The sequence below is a fragment of the Psittacula echo genome, assembly GCF_963264785.1.
Source record: "Psittacula echo genome assembly, chromosome: 1".
Taxonomy (NCBI): Eukaryota; Metazoa; Chordata; class Aves; order Psittaciformes; family Psittacidae; genus Psittacula; species Psittacula echo.
This window is the reverse complement of record NC_137735.1, coordinates 167,048,768-167,068,920: the sequence shown is the minus strand read 5'-3', so window position 1 is coordinate 167,068,920 and position 20,153 is coordinate 167,048,768. Positions and strand designations below refer to the sequence as shown.

Sequence of the window (20,153 nt, the reverse complement as noted above, 5' to 3'; positions counted from 1 at the left end):
GAAATCTTGCTCCTTTAGCATTCCTAATAATGTTGAAGCAGCAAAGTTTTCCTTAAATAATCCCAGTTTCTTTGTAGATAGCTTCCAGGATTGCTGCTGCACTTATTCAAGTTTATAATGTTCATTTGAAAAGGTGACAGGAAAAAAAGTCCTAAACTTACTTGTGTAAGAGTTACACATTCTAAATTCCACATAGGAATCCTTGCTGGCATTAAAGGCACCTTCAAAGATCTGATCTATCCCACACAGCAGGAGGTTTGCAAGTACATGGCAATGTTCATGAATGTTCCAAAAATGGAGGTGTGAAATACGTGATAAAGGAAAAAGGATCCTATCTTTATTTTGACATTTCCTTAAAAATATTTCTGATGTTACAAACACAACTTTTATAAATGTTACAAGGAGGTAATACCTTTGTCAACTGACATTTTCAAGGTCTAACTTTCCTTGCAGATGAAATGCAAAGAACAAATTGTTTGGGAGGGGTTGTGTGTCTTTTGTTCTTTTAAATCTGATTGTTTCCCTGTGCCCTCATGAAAGTAATGGTAACACCAGAACTTTGGAGAAGTTTGTTTTCTTTGTTAGAGTTCTCTGTTTTTCCTTTTCTTAGACCTCGAATCGTAGAATGACAGATTGATTTGGGTTGGAAGGGACCTTAAAGCTCATCCAGCTCCAACCCCTGCCACAGGCAGGGACACCTTCCACTGGAGCAGCTTGCTCCAAGCCCCTGTGTCCAACCTGGCCTTGAACACTGCCAGGGATGGGGCAGCCACAGCTTCTCTGGGCACCCTGGGCCAGCGCCTCAGCACCCTCACAGGGAAGAGCTTCTGCCTAATACCTAAACTAAATCTGCCCTCTTTCATCTTGGAGCCATTCTTTTCTTGTCCTGTCACTACATGCCGTTGTCAAAAGGCCCTCTCCAGCTTCCTTGTCAGCCCTTCTAGGCACTGGAGCTGCTGTAAGGTCTCCCTGGAGCCTTCTCTTCTCCAGGCTGAGAAACCCAAGCTCTCTCAGACTGTCTCCAGAGCAGAGCTGCTCCAGCCCTCGCAGCATCTCTGTGGGCTTCCTCTGGACTTGTTTTGAAAGAAGATCCGCTGGCCATGTCTCCTGAAAGATGAGAACATTATTTTGGCATGTTTTTAGAAGTACTTGGATTCAGTTGCCCTGAGGCTTTGCTTATCTGGAGCCTCTCCTGGCTGCGTAAAGCCAAGGCTTTAGACGCCTCCTCCACCTTCCTCAGTTTAGAGGCTCTTCGTGCACCTAAGTGCTGCAGCATAGAGATACAAATCAGAGTAGAACTGAGGAAGACAGTTGTCAGTGCTCCTGAGTTTTCAGATAAGCCCAGTAAGAACCAAACCAGTGAATGCGAGTGCCAGGGCAGCAGCGTGTCCGAGGCAAGACTCGTAGTTTATATAGCCCCTGTAGTTACACACAGGTACTCAGTTATCCCCTTATGACCCATTTTTAGTACACGTTTTATGTGTCAGAACAGAATATGCCAGGAATGGGGAATGTCTTTTTCTGTGTCACAGCTAAGAACTGCATGGAGCATTTGTAGGTTGTGCTGTGTTTCAGCTACGCTTTCTGCAGCTATCTTTTATACCTTGTGCTTGTGGAAATGTTTTAATACGTATGCATTTAGAAACCTGATAGTTGAGAAATATGATCTAGAATCCGTTAACTTTAGAACTGGCATCTCTTGGGGTTTTTGGTGGTCTCGGGTTTGGTTGGTAGGCATACCTACATTTCAGCACACTGAGTGTTTGAAATCCAATTCAAAATCAGTTATGCTTTTGGGTTTTTTTCCTCTTTTACTGGTAATGTTTACAGCTTTGTGATATTGCTCATTGCCTTTTGCCGTTGCCATTAATAGTTTGTAGTTACGGCCAGTTATCTGTGGCTTGTCCTGAAATACTGCCTTCCAAAAAACCTGATTTTTCGGGTCCAAGTTACAAAATTTGGAGTAGTCTTTCCAATATTTGTCGAATAAGTGCTGCTCAGCAGAGGTGATACAATTTTGATTGGATCCAATTTGATTGCTTCCTACACGAGAAAGCCCTGGCTCCTAAGCATAACCTGCACAGAATGATGTTTCGGACTGTGTGTCCATTTCTTTCCCCGTCCCATATAATGTGACTGGACGCTTCAGTCCCCCAAAAGACAGAGAACACTTTGTCCCCAGCAGGTCATCCCTTTGCTAGGCCAATTGATATACTTGCATTTCTCTCTCTTGCATGTTGTGTGTCACTTTTCCGTTGTTCGGGACACTGTAGACTTTACTGCATTTACACTTGTTTGGTATTTTGTTTTTACAGTTTCATAGCAGAATTTATAAAGGAATCCCACAGCAGTTCAGAGGGCAAGTCTGGTGTTTGCTACTTGACATCCCTAAAATGAAAGAAGAAATGAAAGACCTCTATAATGTGAGTTTGTAGGATTTCCACTTAATACTAATCAAAAAATGCCAGGTACTAAGAGGACCGGCTTTATTAAGCCTATTTTATTGTTATGTAATGTTAAAAGAAAAAGAAAGGGTAAGAAATTGTATCGAATTTTACTGTTTGTTTTAGCTAGGAAAAAGCCTACTTATTGAACAGCACTTTTCCAGCTGATTTTCTGTAATTCATAGAATTAATTTGATCTTCTTTCCGTTTCTTTTCCCATCCTCAAGCACTTGCAAAAGCCCTTCTAAAAGCAAAGTAAAACAAAATAAGAAAACCCAACCCTGTCCCAGTCAGAAAACAGAAACCTCTGAACCTGCAGCTCTTTGAGAAAGGTCCATTAAGGAAGTGCCTTGTTAGCTGAGGTTCAATGAGAGGAGTCGAGTATTCTGAGGGGATGGAGGTTGGTGCCTTAGTCTTGTAAAGGCCAGAACAAGCCGGCTGTCTTTCTAGCATCTCATCTGCACGTGAAGCTTAGATATCCGTTACAAAGCACTGTCTGGTTACTTAATTGTATTCTCAGAGGTGCAAGTCGTGACACGATGTTAACTCCACCAAATTCTACAGGCATAAATTGACCACTTAAGTGTATCTCCTACTCAGAATATAAAGGAAATAATCTGCTACCTCTCTGTCCCCATCCTTACCCCGATTCAGCAACCTCTGAATTACTGTGGTCGCGTTCCTCTAAGTTTTTCTCTAAGAACTACTTCTTCTGCCAGTGTGGATACAGCTGATGGCCATCAGAGCTGAATTTCAGAGCCTAGAGTGGAGAATAAGGTTCCTATGCATGCTACTAAGTTAGGCAGAAGGGGATTAAAGCACTTAAAAGTCTGTCTTTTCCTCATTGTGTCTCTCTCTGCTAAAGGATTACAGGGAGAGTTTAGCTAACAGAAAGGTGATTTAATATCGTAGAGTGTTTAAATGAAAACAAGAATGTAACTGTTCACTGCCTTCTAAAGAAGCAACGTGCAGAGTTACAAGGAAATGCGTTGCTTGGTTGGCTGTGGCATTTTCTTTGGGAGCTGAGACTCTGGGTCTGAGTAGACAAGGGCTCTTGTACAGTCATGAAAGAAGACTGACGTTGGCATTCCTGTTACCTAAATTTTGGTATCTGTAATCTTCCTCTTAAGAGATTTCTCTCTCTTTAGCCTGACAGGCTGCTCTTTGACTGGTGTATTTTGTTAACTTCATAAGTAAGATTAGTGGCAGATCCAAGAGAGGTAAAACAGAGTTCATGCTGAGTGATGTAGTTGTGGGATAGAATACTGAATAAAACTAGAAGCATTTAAAAATAGGTGAATTCATCTTCAGAAAGGATTACTGCCATCTAGTGCTCAGTGTAAAACAAAAAAGTGTTTGGAGTTCAAATAGAGAAGTAGAAAGAGTTTATTCCACATTATTCTAGCTTGTTTATTTGCAGTAAGCTCATTTTACTGCTCTCCATTTTTCCCATTTCCTAAAGATGGTTCAGTGATTTACAAGTAATTCCCGATATGTCTGAAGCTTCTGGTTGTATTCATCAGACTGAAGGAATGTTACTGTTCCCTGCTTGATCCCTTGTTTTTCTTGGGTTTGCTATTTCTTAGTTTGGGTTTTAATTAGTTTGGGTTTTAAACCTTTTTGGTTTTTTTCAACCAGAATGTGTAGAGCTCAGCTGTCAGATTGTCAGTGGTATTCCCTAATAATGCCTATGAAGATGTAATGTTTTGAAAATACCGTGTTGAATCCGGTTAGAAATATCTGGCAAACTCAGCTTTTGGGACAGATATGAGAACAAATTGAGTGTATGGCAAGAGAAGATTATTGTAAGTGCAAAATATAAGGTGGCGATCTAACCTGTTCAGGCTTCCTAAGTATTCAATTGCAAAATTGGATTTAATTATAAAATGGTAAAGCAAGTGCTAAAGTAGAGGTATTCTACAACTGAATGAGATTAGAACAGAAAGACAGAGGACATGACTAGAGAAATGTCCATTATCTATACTTAGATAAGAACTGATAGTTCTGTAGCTGTTACTTCTGCTTAGAGAAAAAGGCAGGAGAAGTACGAAAACCACACTAAATCATTTGCTAAAAGTGCGGTCTGGATCACTTTGCGTCTTAGGTTCTTGTGTCTGAGTAGTGAAACGCACTTTCTGTCTTTCTCCAGTGATGTCCCTACCTGAGAAACGGCAATTAGAAACTGGAAGTGCCAAAACACAGCCTTGAATATGGGTAGTGAATGGTGTGCCACAGAAATGTGTATTATGGGGTCGGTCTTTTTACATCTATACTGTGTGAATTCTGACTCCATAGAACCTGTATATATGTATTTTGGAAGTTAAAACTCTTGCTTTGGGAGTTGCTGTTACAGTAAGTGTTTTAAATTATGAGACGGCAGATGCTTCAGTCAGGCAGGTTTCTGCTGTTTCAGAGTTCACATTTTTAAGCTTAGTTTGTGTTCTTTACTGTTTTCCCAGAAATTGAAGTGTGACGCGCGAAGGTCTTCACCAGATATTAGGCAAATTGATCTTGATGTAAATCGGACATACAGAGATCACATCATGTTTCGAGACAGATTCGGGGTTAAGTAAGTAAATTAAAAGGTTTTGCTTTGCTTGCCCTAAAACTGGCTTCTGATCTGCCTCAAGCCTCTTTGACCTGGCCAAGCCTATTGAATGTAAGCTCCAAACTTTCAGAGCAGGATTATCTGCATGTGATTGTGTAACTGCTGTTACTACTGCTAAAACCAACTAGTCACTTCAGCTAGTTTCCCCTAACTATGAGGTAGTCAGTAGCGTTCCGAAGAAAACCATTTCTAAGCTGTTCTCCTCTTGTTTCGTATTTAATAGAAAGTCTCAGATATTGTAAATACTAAAGCATGGGAATTCCAAACTAATAAACGAAGAGTTATTTTCAAAAACAAAATTACTCTTTGCGTCCCTAATAGCTTACAGATTTTAGCCTTCCTTTGCATATTACGTTCCTCTTCTCCTAGTAGCTAATTGACAACCAAACAAAAGAGTATTTTATATGTCAGCATTTAATTATCTACAAATGTAGGCTGTAACACTTTGGGATTCCTTCAAAATTCTTGTTGGTTTGTTGGTTTTGGATGAGGAATATTGGGCAGCTGTCAGCTTTAAACAGGCTTAGAAATTAAATAAGTGGTGATACAAACATCAGTATTGTTGCTCGCTTGCAGCATCAGCACCCTGCTGAGATGAAGAGGGTATTTTTTCCCCTCTGTGACTGTATTAGTTCAGGTTTTAATCTCCTTTTCTTTCCGAGACACATTCTACGGTGGTCAGCTATTTTCAGAAAGTAATACTGAAAAGATCTGTGGACTTTAATGGGATAATAAACCAAGGGTTTTCTTAGAGTATTATTCTAGCTCTTTTGTGGATGAATTCTGAATATGGGGAATTTCTCTGATGGGTGTAACACAGGATGGAGTCCAAAGCAGAAATTCCCAAGCTGACAGCTGTTCTGTGCAGCCACTCTGTGTGTGTGTGTGTATACATATATATACACGCATATATACTATACATACATATATATATACATACACACACACACGTATGTATGTGTGTGTATATATATCTCTCAGAAGTGCCATCTGTATCTGAGGTGCTGTGCCTCTCAGCGGTACTGACACAGTGCCCTGCAAAAATGGCTGTGTTGCTTCTGGGGCTCAGTTATTTTTTATGCCCACATTTTAGATGCTAGCAGAAGCTTCCTACCTGCTCAGGGTGGGGTTAACAGAAGCAGAGCCAGCGCCAGCCACTGCCGCTGTGTTGTAAGAATGCCGTCCCAGTCCACAGGAAAGCCTTTGGCAGACTAAAGCAATTCCACACTTGGAATAGATCTTGGTATTACTGGACATATATTATGCATTTCCAGTGATGGCTCAGTGAAAAATGCAGAAATCATTTCACATAGCAATGAAATAAAAGTCCCCTGGGTGAAGCAGTGGCTTCTTTGACTTTTAAGTAGACTGTATGTCTTTGAAGTTCCATTCTTTTACAGGTCTTTAGTGGTATCATCAAGTGTTAATAGTACTGAAATTACCATTATTTAATGTGTCTTACTGTGAAGGAGATGGAGCTCTTACGTTCATTTTCATATGGTCAACTGAAGATATAGGAGCTTCCTGTGTACATTTGAGACCTTTCAGTTTGTCCTTGTAAAATAAGATTCCAGCTTAATGTCTAGTCCCCCAGGTTACGCTTTGCTTTGGCTACTGAAGAATAGCCAAGCTTCACTTCTGCAAGAGGGCAACAAAAAATGCCATAATCTGGATGCTTTGGTACAATTCTCAAAGTCTGCATCTTCTTCCCAATAGAAAACAGTCAGGTTTTGGCTTATGCTTTCATTATTTAACCTGCTAATGTCTATTTCTATACATTCAGTTAGTGACAGAGAATTTCACTGGACAGAGAAAGGACAGTATGCAAACCTCAGCAGTTTAATAGCAGTTGTAGTCATAGATGAAAGGAGGCATTCAGGTTTCTAAATTCTCTCCTGAGCAGATCCCAAAAAGTAGGTGTGAGTTTAAAAACTCATTATAATGAGAGCTCTCTGGCATTACTTTGATGTCCCAATTTGGGAAGAGCAGAGTTTTGTTTTGGTTTGGGTTTTATGCTTTTAGTCTTACTGCCTTCACAAATTAGATTGGTTTTACAGAAAGCTTTCTGTAATTCCACCTCTGAAGTACCTGGAGATCAGTACACTCAGGAGGACCGAGCATAGGATGTCGAGTCAGAATTGGTGGTGTTTTTCTTCACTTTGACAGTAGCAGTCACCTAAAGCAGCCTTTGTTTGCCAAGATTAAGACACCTTTGTGGCTGCTTTGTGCATTTCATCTCTTCTACATCTCTGCTTGAAATCGGGAACAGCTGTTAGTGTTCTGCAGGCACAGAAATCAGGGCCGGGGTGGTTCAACTTCTGGCATTCAGAATAAATCAGTGTTTGAAATGTAGCGCATCCTGGGTTTCACTTTGTCTGTAAAAATGACGATATGACGCCACTGCCTTCTCAAAGTAGTACAGGTATTGTTTTGTAAACCTTTCAGCATGTAAAACATCAGAAAAGTGCTAAATATAGTGTTGGTTTGAAATCAGAACCTTGTCTCTTTGTAAAGTGTGGTTAATCTTGTTCTTTATTGCTAGAGAAATCATATTTTGGAAACAGGTTTCCAAAATAAGTTCACTTCTTTTATGTCTGTCCCTTCTTGCAAAAGACAATATTATGTTTGCCTTTTCTACTCTTATTCCTACAGGCAACAATCTTTATTCCACGTTTTAGCTGCATATTCCATATATAATACGGTAAGTTGTGTACCTTCACACTTAAATGTAGTTTCTCTGAATATGCCAGCAGATAGTAACTTGCAATGCTGTGTCTTTCTCCCTGTAAAAAACCCCCAACAACCATTTCAGAGACCTTTGCAAGTATATAGAAATGAGGAAGAAATTTTTTACAATGAGGGTGGTAAAACACTGGCACAGGTTGTCAGAGAGGTGGTGGATGCATGAGCCCTGGAGGCATTCAAGGCCAGGCTGGATGTGGTTCTGAGCAATGTGATCAAGGTGAAGATGTCCCTGCTCATTGCAGTGGGTTGGAACTAGATGAGCTTTAAAGGTCTTTTCCAACCCAAACCTGCCACGGGCAGGGACACCTTCCACTAGAGCAGCTTGCTCCAAGCCCCTGTGTCCAACCTGGCCTTGAACACTGCCAGGGATGGGGCAGCCACAGTTTCTCTGGGCAACTTGTGCTGGCCCCTCACCAGCATTGTGAGTATCTTACTGGACAGACTGAACTGTGCATACAGTTCAACTGAAACTAAGTATAGCGCGTAATAAGAATAATGAGATTGTGCTGGCCTGGGCTTTTAACTACTGTTATTTTCATAGAATCATAGAATAGTCAGGGTTGGAAAGGACCTTAAGATCATCCAGTTCCAACCCTCCTGCCATGGGCAGGGACACCCCACACTAAACCATGTCACCCAAGGCCTCCCATTTCATTAAATGCTTCCCATTCCTTTGAATGATGGGAAGGAAGACACTGCAGAAAGATGCATGTTGGAATAAACAGGCATATTTCGTAACCTGGAGGGGTCTAACAAATGCAAAATGATTTTAAAGGCTGCATCTTCTTTCCTTAAGCCCTTGGTGGTGTCTGCAGTCCTGGATGAGGATTTGTTAGAGTGGTGTTTTCCAGACATAAGGGTTTGAAATTTAGGTATTTTGTAATGGTTTTTGTCTGCATGCTAAAAATAGAAGAAACAGAAATCCTGTCATGTCCCCATTTAACTGTGGTTTTAATGCACTGTCCTCTCGTTCCTTGTGCCCATTTGGATCATTTTTGTACGACTTTCATTTTCTAACCTGCAGCAGCTCCTACAGTTCAATGGAAAAGTATGTAAAGTTAAGAAGACAGCAAAATGAAGCAGTTACTCTCAACAGCACTGTTTCATTTTTAAAAGGTCTAGAGGATAGAACATTTCTGTCCTGTTTCAGCTTCTGTTTCCTTGCATTTGTTGGCCCATAAAAGGCTAGAATTTGTTGTCTTCCACTTGTTACGTTGTGATAAGCTTTTCTGTGTAAGCAGCCTTGACTCACTGAGAAGTAAAACTCTGGAAGAACCTCTATATATGTCCTATAAAATTGGACTAGTATCAATTTGCCTGAAAAATACTGTTTATAATCAGCTGTTGAAGTGTAATTATGAGAATACTGCAGTGAGGTTTTTATTTTGCACTTAATGTTGCATTTTTCCTCTTATGCTTTGGCTTTATCTCTAGAGCAGAATTCTGCTAAGAAGTTGTCAACCTGAAGAAACTTACTCCAAGTATTTGTAAGGATGTAGGCTCAGTTGTTATCAGTGGGGTTAGCTGAGCAGCTAAATGCCAGTGACATTTGATTCCTGCCACAAAAGTAGAAATTAATGGCAGAGGAAATACCCAAATTCAGGTTTGGAACAATAAAGGTTTTTTCTTCAGGTTTATTACGTCTGCTTGCTATGGGCTGCTAAACTTGAGCAGATTTATAGTTATAGGTCACTCTAGCAAAGTCTTGTGTTTGTCAGATGGTGCCCTGACTGTAAAGCAAAACAAAGTGAGAGCCCTTCTCCCCAAGCCTGCCTTGAATTACAACTAAAATGCATCCAATTGGACAGCAAGATACAGTTATTTGGTATCGTTAGTACTGACGAGGAGTTTGTGCATCAGGAAAAAGTTCAAATAAACCATCAAGATTTCCATTTACTTTTCAGTTGAAGGGCTGTGAATAATTCCTTCTAGCTATCAATGTTGTAAATACTTCAATGTTAAGTGTGTTTGTTGGTGTCATAATTAGGGAACTTACACCATTAAGTCAGGCATCCTCTTTCCTCCACTAGGTCAAGGAAGAGCTAAGAGCTCATGGTTATAAGGCTTTTGTTTTCAGTGTTGTAATGTATCACTGTCTGATTTTCAGGAAGTTGGATATTGTCAGGGAATGAGCCAGATCACAGCTTTACTCCTTATGTACATGAATGAAGAAGATGCCTTCTGGGCCTTGGTGAAGCTTTTCTCTGGTCCAAAGCATGCCATGCATGGTATGGAGTTTCCTGTCACTTGGTATATGTTAGGTTTCAAGTCATAAATTATTTGCAAATGGAACTCTGCTTTTCTGTCTGTATAGTCAAAATAAGACATAATGGAATCTTTATACTGGGGGACCATTGGATATTATTAGACCTTTTACCCATAATGCTACTGTAATTGTTTTTATATGTGATATCTTTCAGATAGTTCTTAATGAAAATCAGATGGTTTCCTTTCCTCTTAATCTCTTAGGGAATGTAACCAATTGAAAGCTGGTTATGTAGGGATCTGTATAGCATAAAATAGTAGTGAAAACCTACTATGTGTTAGAATGTGTTAAATAATGTGTTAGAAAGTATTAAATACTGCAGCTGTGCTGTCATTTGGTAGGACAGGAATCTGTAGTTAAAAATGCACTTGTATCCAGTGTTAACTTCAGCTTCCTTGATTTTTTCTGTGTCTTGCACAGCATTTCCTGCTCTCATGCTCTTGTTACTTTTATGTCATTGGTAGTTCTCTCTTTCCATGCCAAATTTAGTATGATCTGTGCATGTTCCATGGATCCTGGTATAGAAAAACTCCAGGAATTCCAGCATCTTTTGTAGATGGTAGTGGTGTGGTAATTCAGAAAAGCTGTAGTTCTTGGAAGCCGGAAAAGTAGATTTGGGGCTTTTTAGGAAATTTTCAGCAAGATCTAACTCTTTTGAGTCGCTTAAGACTTTCCAATATGGTGATACCTTCCTTCCCCGGCTTTTCATGGAATCATAGAATGGTTTGGGTTGGAAAGGACCTTAATATCATCCAGTTCCATCCACCCTGCCATGGGCAGGGAAACCTCTCACCAGACCAGGTTGCTCCAGGCCCTGTCCAACCCGGCCTTGAACACTGCCATTGGATTGAGCACTCCCAGCTTCCTTGGACAACCTGTTCCAGTTGCCTCATCACCCTCACAGTAAAGAACTTCTTCCTTATTTCTAACCTGAACTTCTCGTTTAAGTTTAAACCCATTACTCATTGCTGTATCTTTGCAGTTCCTGATGAAGAATCGCTCTCCAGCATCCTTGTAGGCCCCCTTCAGACACTGGAAGGCTGCTCTGAGATCTCCACGCAGCCTTCTCTTCTCCAGGCTGAACAGCCCCAACTTTCTCAGCCTGTCTCCATACAGGAGGTGCTCCAGCCCCTGATCATCCTCGTGGCCTCCTCTGGACTTGTTCCAACAGTTCCATGTCCTTTTGATGTTGAGGACACCAGAACTGCACACAATGCTCCAAGTGAGGTCTCACGAGAGCAGAGTAGAGGGGCAGGATCACCTCCTTTGACCTGCTGGTCACGCTGCTCTTGATGCAGCCCAGGATACGGTTGCTTTCTGGGCTGCGAGCGCACACGGCAGCCGGCTCATGTTCATTTTCTCATTGACCAACACCTCCAAGTCCTTCTCTGCAGGGCTGCTCTGAATCACTTCTCTGCCCAGCATCCTGTGTTCTTGGATGTTCTCCACGTGCCAATGTGCTAGTTGGTCGTTTTCCTGTTTATGCTTCTGCAAAGATATTGCCTTTAAAACAAAAAGATGCAACCTGACGTGAGGGTCCGTGTCTTAAGTGAAGTTTTTAATTCATCAGGAGTCAAATGCTTGCTCAAAGCTTTCCACAATGATAGCACACGCTAAAAGCATCTTACAAAAGAAAACCCCATATATTCAATAATAATCAAGAACTGTACAATTACAACTGTGTGGAATGTTGCAATCCTTAAAGGTCATAGAAGATTTTAGGTGTTTTGGGGAGTAAATCTAAATCAACTTCTTATATACCAAATCTGGTTTTGATACATGGGAGCTTCACGTGGCTGTAGGTGCCTTTTTAAGATGCCACAGACTGCAAACAGGATTTTGAAACTCCTTCCAGATTTTACGTCTTAGTGTTTTGTCAGTGTCCCCTTTTGGCCTTAGAGTGTGGTGGTGCTGCTGGAGAGCTCTTAACACGGATTTCTCAGGCTGATTTCTGTAGTCATCCTTTGACCTTGCTGTATGTAATGAATAAGAGGCTTCATCTGGTAGCTGGTGATGAAGAAAAGCTGATGCCATGTCAGCCACTTCCCAGACTTCTGGTGTCTTAAGCAAGAGGTTTCATATGATCTATGCTTCAGCTACTTGCTCTTTGAGTTCTGGAGCTGTTTAGGGTTCTGGACCCTCCCCAGTGTTTTCCATGCAAAAACTTGGTTTTAGTATTGACTTCTCTGAGCACTTGTAAAAATCTTCACAGACTGTTGAACTTCCAAACTCTCTGTCAGGCTTTCTGCTTCCAAGGGGTTTACAAATAGATCTATTAGTATTTTTTAATGCCTTTGGGAAGTTGCTTTCTTGGGGGGAGGCTTGTTTTTTCATGGTGTTGTACTGCCAGTGTTTGAGCATCTCTGCTTTTCTGATCTGAACACAGCTTCAGCTTTCTGAAGGACCTTCTGTGAACGGTTCCTTTTCCTGCTGGGTAGCTGTGCTAGCTTTCCTTTACATTTCAAGGTTTTTTGGCTAGTGTTATATGCTTGCTCTGAGCCTTTAGCTGTGTTGATAGCTCAATTGTAAAGGGATCTCAGCCCTTCCCTTTTCCAGCATGTGATCACTAAAACTAGGTATTTTTTCTATGCCCCTAGTTTCAGTTGTGTGAGCTCACAGTCTTTGTACTCTATGTTCATTATATTTGTCTTGGTAGAATATCCCTCTTGTCATCTTTATGATCTTCAGTGCAGACAGTTCTAGTAACTGCCTATGCTGTTTGTCCTTCTAGCGTGAATTTGCTGGGTACAATCCTGATTTCTGTCTCTTTGCTCTTAGAAGTTTCAGTTGGTGTGGGTTGTAATTTTGTGTTTTTAAAGAGTAATTAAAACTTTGTTTTCCCCTGGGTATTATAATGGGTAGACTAACATAGGACTGGTGGATCTGCTGTCATCAAGCATCATTAATCTAATAGTAATCACTAAGGGAATGTACTGGTATTTTGCTGTAGTCACTGAGGCAAGAGTATGTGCATATCCATATGAGGACTTCCTAGTATTGTGCTGAATATCTGTTCAGATTCAGTGGCCTTCTAGAAGAATGATGTTCTCGGGGCTCTGAATACATCTTTAATATCATTTTTATAGTACGTACACCTGTTACATGGTCAACTTCTTTTCTTAGGTTTTTTTGTTCCTGGTTTTCCAAAACTGTTGAGGTATCAAGAGCATCATGACAAAGTACTGACAAAATTTTTGACCAAACTTAAGGGGCATTTGGTGAGTATTTACAGCACAATAAAAGCAATTCCTATTTACAGCTTGCTGCCTTGTTTCACTTCAGGTTAACCCACCAGGTTAAGAATACCTCAAACCTCAGAATAAACCATGCAAAACAGAAGGGGCAGAAGTGCTGTTGCTTTCATCATAGAGCAAGTTATGGTGCACCTTGACAGAGTTACTCCTAAGAGTAATTAAATTGGGTATCCATCTCACTTTTCACCTCTGAAAATATGCTGTCCTTCTACATGGCCTTGTGTGCAAACTGCTGGATAGCAAGCTGGTGTTAAAACACTGAAGCAAGAGTTTATTGTATGTCGAGCTCTCTGGCTCATCTCTGGACAGACGTGATTTTGCAACCAACAAGTTTTAATCTCTGTTTAAAATATAACCTTTATAAGAGAGTTTTAATATTTGCACATGCACAATAGGATTTTCATGAAGCTAAATGTTATCTCTTCTAATGCTCTTAAATAGGAAGTAATGCTCTCTATGTTGCTAACATTGGCTGTATTTATTCCACGTTCTTTTTCTGATGGGAGAAAACTACCGTTCCAGTAGCCAAGAATTTGCTTTTACAATCACATTGGTTCTGCCAGAATCCATATTCAAGTCTTAAAAGGTAGTGTAAGAGATGCTCAGTTGCAGCAACATCTTTGAAGAGTGACTGCTACCTTCCCAGGACTGCACTATTTTCTGTTTAGTGCATTTATCTCCTGACAAAAATAAGACAATGTGGGTGGGATGGATCAGACTAGCACCCTGGCAATGATGAATTGCATCTAATGTGTGCCAGTTGTGTTATAAAGTAGAACTTAATGTCCTTTTTTACCAACATGCTCTAAGACCTGTTTATAACACGGAATTAGGCAGATCTGGTTAGGAAAAAAAAAACCCCACTCCTCTGTTAAAAGGATGAGTCCAAATTAGTGCTGCAAGGTGATCTTGTCATATTGATAAAACATAAAAAAGGAAAATACCAAGACAAGTTCTTTTACAACCTCGAGTCTGTCAGTTTGGGATTTAGTTTTTACAGTACCGTTACGAGATGATGATTCTTGTTTAGAAATACAGTCTTACTGTCAGTTTCCAGGTTTTCACATTTCAGGAACAAAGTCTAGAATAATCCCAAGAAGACTGAGTGGTGTAACAGGAAACGGCAAAAGGCCCTTTCTAAAACTCCTGGAATAATTATACATGATTGAGGTGCTACAGCCTGAGGTGGCACGTTATTGTATTTTGTATATTGCTTGTACACCTCTTATTACTACATTTAATAATCAAGAACTATTTTATTCTGCCATCTGTCCCCATCCCTCATGTCCCCCCACCCCGCACAGGTTGGTCGGTAGAGACCAACCAGTTTCAGAAAAGTGTAAGAAGTTCCTTTAGTAACTGAAAAAGCTCATTTAAATAAAAGGCTTTGATGGCTCCCTCTGAGGGAGTTCTTGGCCTCTTGTTTAGAGGGATCCAGAAGACATTCACTCTCTCTCTATATATGTATTTATTATATGAATTTCTTTTCAGGTTTAAATCAGAACTTGATTCTATTTTGTGTGAATTGGTTTAGTGGCATTGAATTTAATAGCAGTCAGGGTTTTTATAAGGGAAAGGTATGGTCCATTCTATCTTTCAGTAGGCTGATGGCCATTCTTACAGGTTAGAAAAATCTCAGAATAAGGTGGGTTTTGCTCTGTCTGCTTTTTGTAAAGACTCCCAAAATGAAAACGTCATAAAGATTAGTTCAATTATACTAAGACTTATTTTTCCTCATTTCTGGCTGTGAATGTATCTCTTAGATGAACCCATTTTACCTCACTGAAAGATGAAGGTAAAGCCTGCAGATGAACCAGAGGGATTTGGTCCATTGCCAATTCCGTGTTTGTATACTTTAAATTTTCGGAAAGGCTGAATGTGGCAAGCAGAAAATAGGATGTTATGCCATTGTTCAAGTTCAGAATTTCTTAACTTCTTGGCTTTTACTTCAGCTTTTCCTCTTTGAGTTCTCTCTCAAAGAACTTTGAAGAGCTCCATGGAGGTGCCAAGAAGCTTTAGCCACCCTTTAATGGGTGGCATACCAGATGCACCATCTATGCTCTATGGAAATGAGGCCCCTTAATTAAGAAATGAAATACCTTACCAGCCTAAGTGCTGGTTTTAGGTCCTGTGTTTGAAGAATTCAACTGTTTTAAGCTGCTTTCTAGTAGATAGGTGTCCTTGTGACAAAGTCTCTTCTACCTTCAGCATGAATTGCAACCTTGCGATAGAGAAATGAAAGACTAAAAGGACGCAGTGCCTGAGCTTTGGTTGAGGCAGATTATTGATGTAATTTCGTCAGAGGGGATTTAATTCTCTGCAACATCCGTCCCAAAAAAATAAGTGGAAGACTAAGTTGTATTAATACCCCTACATATCCAGGTGCATGTTACTTCAGGTGGTGAAGCTGCTGAGGAAAACTATAAAAGACAGAAATGGTTTGTTAGATTGAGGTAACAGTGTTTCATGTAGTTAAATTAATTCTTGATGGTGAATATTGGGTGCATTGGCTTCAAGATGCATTTTTTACAGGACTCCCAGGATATATCCACTGGGTTTTACACAACAAAATGGTTTTTGCACTGTTTCCTTGGTCATGTGAGTATGCTTTTCATATTCTATTTCTGTTTTTAACTGTGATTTGGATAGACTGTTTTAACAGTGTTGCCTGATTCCGTTGTTTCAGACTCCCTTTACGTTAAGCCTCAGGATATGGGATATCTACCTACTTGAAGGAGAGCGGATTCTCACTGCTATGTCTTACACGATTCTGAAACTACACAAAAGTAAGACCTCTCTCAAACATACAAATGCTGAACAGAGATTCAGCTGGTTTTGATGTTATTTTGTGTACCTTGACCTTGTGCGAAAATCTTGGTTTCCCATTAGCCTTATACTGTGTCTGACAGGCACTTCTCATTCCTTATGCTCAAAAAATCTCAGTTTTTGCTCTATTCATGTGTGTGTGTGGTGGCTTGACCTTGGGTAGATGCCAGGTGCCCATCAAGCTGCTCTGTCTATCCTGTACTGTGCCGGATGGAGGAGGGAGAAAATAAGATAGGTAAAAACCTCATTTGTCAAAATAAATGCAGTTTAATAAAGCAAAAGCCATTCATGGAAGTAAAGGAAAACAAAATATTTATTCTCTATTTCACATCACTAGGTGATATCCAGCCACTTCCCGGGAAGTAGGGCTTCAATAAGTGTAGCGGTTCCTCCGGAAGACAGACATCATAATAACAAATGCTCCCCCTCCTCCTCCTCCATCCTCTAAGCTTTTATTCGTGAGCAGACCTCGTATGGTATGGAATATGCCTTGGGTCAGTTGGGGTCAGCTGTCCTGGCTGTGTGCCCTCCCAAGATCTTGCCCGTTCCTAGCCTGCTGGTGATGGGGGAATGTTGGAGAGAAGCCTTGGTGCTGTGCCAGCACCGCTTAACAGTAACCAAGCCACTGGTGTGTTATCAACACTTTTCCAGCTACCAGTGCAAAGAACAGCACTGTGACAGCTGCTATGGGGAAAATTAACTCTGTCCAAGCCAGACCAAATACAATGTGATTGCCAAAGAAAAATATCTTTTATAGTAATAAAGTTATTTATACATTGACATGAGGTGAGTTGTATTGCTGATTGAACAACGGGGTGTGGGGGGGGAAATGTTGTACTTCCATGATTTGGAAATGCCTTTTGGCCCCTCCGGGATTTAAGCTAATCATAAAAGCACATAAAGAATCCACGATGTGCCACTAAATCATAGAATCATAGAATCATAGAATAGTTAGGGTTGGAAAGGACCTTGAGATCATCCAGTTCCAACCTCCTGCCATGGGCAGGGACACCCCACACTAAACCATGGCACCCAAGGCCTCATCCAACCTGGCCTTGAACACCGCCAAGGATGGAGCATATCAGCAAACAGCTTAGCAATGGGGAACCCCCAGTGTGTGTTGTCCAAGAATATAATTAAAAATCAGAATTTCTGTAGCCTGTCTGGGTGGCCTCTTCTATCTCTTGCCTTTGGATAAAGTGAAATTTGAGATTTTGAAAAGAAGGATTGTCTGTGCCTGGTTCCAAAGGATCCAGAAAGCTTTTGAGGATGAATTATTGTCTCATAACACCGAGCATCTCTCAGGATGATACCGTGTAGTTCGAGTTTGGAACAGTCTTATTCTGGGACTTTTTCTTTCGTAGGGAAGTCCTTTCTGTGAATTCAGAGGTTTGCATGGAGCCTGCAGAATTGGTGTCTTAATTTGCTTGCTAATTTACCCTCTTTGAACTGGGGTGATACTACCTCACTGTCGCACTGGGCTGTGAAAAAACGTTATGAACAAACATTAGTTTGTTCATAAATGGGTTTGAAAAATGAAATGGGTTACTTTTTAAATTATCATACTTAACTGAATTTGTAGCAACACATTTTTAGGCTTTGCATTTTGATTTCTCTTCTTCATTTACAAATAGACATCTACTTCAAAATATTTTTTTATTCACAACTCGTTTTATGGGAAGACCTGAGGAAAACGTCCAAGTGCAGGTTTGCTTGCTTAGCAAGTTCAGAGCAACTTCCTCCATCATCAGAACACTGAGAGTGTTTTATGTCAAAAGAGATTAGAGGACTGGCAAGAAGTTGGCAGAAGATGGATTCTGATCTGTTATCCAGGCTCTTGTCTACCCTTAAAACGCAAGAAGGATGTGGACCTGCTCGAGTAAATCCAGAGGAGGCCGTGAAGATCATTAGAGGGCTGGAGCACCTCTGCTATGGAGACAGACTGAGAGCTGGGCTTGTTCAGCCTGAAGAAGAGAAGGCTCCAGGAAGACCTTAGAGCAGCCCCAAGTGCCTGAAGGGGCCAGCAAGAAATCTGGAGAGAGGCTTTGGACAAGGCCTTTAGGGATAGGACAAGGGGAATGGCTTTAACCTGACAGGGGAGATTTAGATTAGGCATCAGAAAGAAGTTTTTCCCTATGAGGGTGCTGAGGCGCTGACACAGGGTGCCCAGAGAAGCTGTGGCTGCCCCATCCCTGGCAGTGTTCAAGGCCAGGCTGGACACAGGGGCTTGGAGCAAGCTGCTCCAGTGGAAGGGGTCCCTGCCCGTGGCAGGGGTTGGAGCTGGATGAGCTTTAAGGTCCCTTCCAACCCAAACCATTCTATGATTGATAGCACAGCTATCCAGTCAAACTGTCAGGGTGGAATACATGCTAGGAGCACTTTTATTACAGTGCAGAAACAGTCATGTATAGGAATTGTTCATTCTAGAGCTTGTGATGGCATACATATGCTTAAAGAAGCTACACAGCTATGGAGTTGCAGCCTTGCAAGCCATATAAGTTTGTGTGGGAAACATGGCCTTACTGCTGTGTAAAAAGGGAAAGAAAAATAATCTGATAACTGTAAAACGATTTTCAAAATATGACCTGGATTTGATTGAAGTAGCAAAAAGTACCTGAATTTTTAGAGAGCCTGAAGCAATGGTTTTGAAGTGTGAAGTGCCATCATCATTTCATTGGAAGTTGATTCAGTTGTGGATGAGGATACCGTAAATATCAATTTTTAAAATGTTATACTGCTTTTCAAAGCCCTTATTGAGAGAGATGATGGATGTTGTACAGATCTGCAGCCGTGTCTTGCACATTGAGGATGCAGGCTGAAAAGTAAAGAACTGAAGCTGTTGGACGTACGAAGGCTGAAGGAGGATGACTTGTAGTTAGTTTTCTGAAGATGCCTCTTCTTGAAAAGCATTGTCCTACGTGGAGAGTGATAAGTGAAAAACATTTCCCTGCTATTTGCAAATGAATGTTTAATGCATTTTATAGATTTCTGATGTAGAATTCTGATGTTTGCAAATGAATTTTTAATGCGTTTTATAGATTTCTGATGTAGAATTGTGATGTTTGCTTAGTTCATAAGTGCTTTTCAATCTCTTTTGAAAACAAAAGCATCTGATGTTGTAAGTACACTTTCCAGTGTTCCTATTTTAATGTATATTATTTTCTCTTATATAGGGCGGCTAATGAAGTTACGAATGGAAGAACTTGCAGAATTTCTGCAGGGCACTTTAGCCAAGAATTTCTTCTATGAAGATGACTATGTAATAGACCACCTCCAAAATTCTATGTCAGAATTGAAACGAGCAAAGCTGGATTTGCCCGTAGCAGGTAAGAAATTTGTACATATGCACATTTAGATGCATGTAGAGCTCTTTGCACATTGCCCATTTTTTAAGTGTTAATTCACGCTGTTAAAAATATTTATCTCTTCATCATTGCACAGGTTTTGGGGGGTTTTGCCTCTGAACTATTTTACAGTTTAAAATCAACACCCTTTATTTCATGAGTTTGCTCCTTTTTAGTGTTTTGTTTACTGGTTGTAAACTAATGGCCAAGTGCTTTAAAACATCCCATGTTCTGATCATTATATGAACTTGGATTTGTATGAAATAGGTTATGTTTGAGGGGGTTGTCCCAAAAAACTTTGTAGATAGGCCGATTTTTTCCTGGATGTGGAAAAGTAAACTTCATCAGTGAGAAGTTTGTAGTTTCCACTAAAAAGTGTGGTAGCCCAAGAGCTGGGAAAGACTTTCGTAGTTTGCTACGTGATGGAGTTAAATGTATCTTTCCAGCCTAGAAAATCCCACCCATGTAACTCATGTTGAGAGTTTCTGTGGAAAATTCGGAATTCAGTGGGAATTTTCTTGATGCAGAGAAAACTGAAGGCCGGAAGTTTGTTCCTAATTTATTGATGGTTTAAGGCTTTTCTTTTGGGACAGTGTTAAATGCCTTCAGGTTAAATTTTGTTTGAAAACACTCTGGATTTTCTCAGAAGATTAAAGGTTTTAGGTG

The 20,153-nt window shown here is 40.5% G+C and overlaps 1 protein-coding gene across 1 annotated transcript in view; it reads left to right on the top strand.

Annotated features, from left to right (window-relative positions):
- The window catches only part of USP6NL (USP6 N-terminal like), a 118,567-nt gene that overhangs the window by 85,081 nt on the left and 13,333 nt on the right, over positions 1–20,153 (top strand). The window contains exons 7-14 of the mRNA XM_080627836.1: positions 2,316–2,423; positions 4,904–5,013; positions 7,705–7,753; positions 9,905–10,025; positions 13,187–13,281; positions 15,850–15,915; positions 16,004–16,103; positions 19,317–19,469. Coding sequence (XP_080483962.1) covers positions 2,316–2,423; positions 4,904–5,013; positions 7,705–7,753; positions 9,905–10,025; positions 13,187–13,281; positions 15,850–15,915; positions 16,004–16,103; positions 19,317–19,469 — 802 coding nt within the window. The remainder of the gene's footprint in view (positions 1–2,315; positions 2,424–4,903; positions 5,014–7,704; positions 7,754–9,904; positions 10,026–13,186; positions 13,282–15,849; positions 15,916–16,003; positions 16,104–19,316; positions 19,470–20,153) is intronic.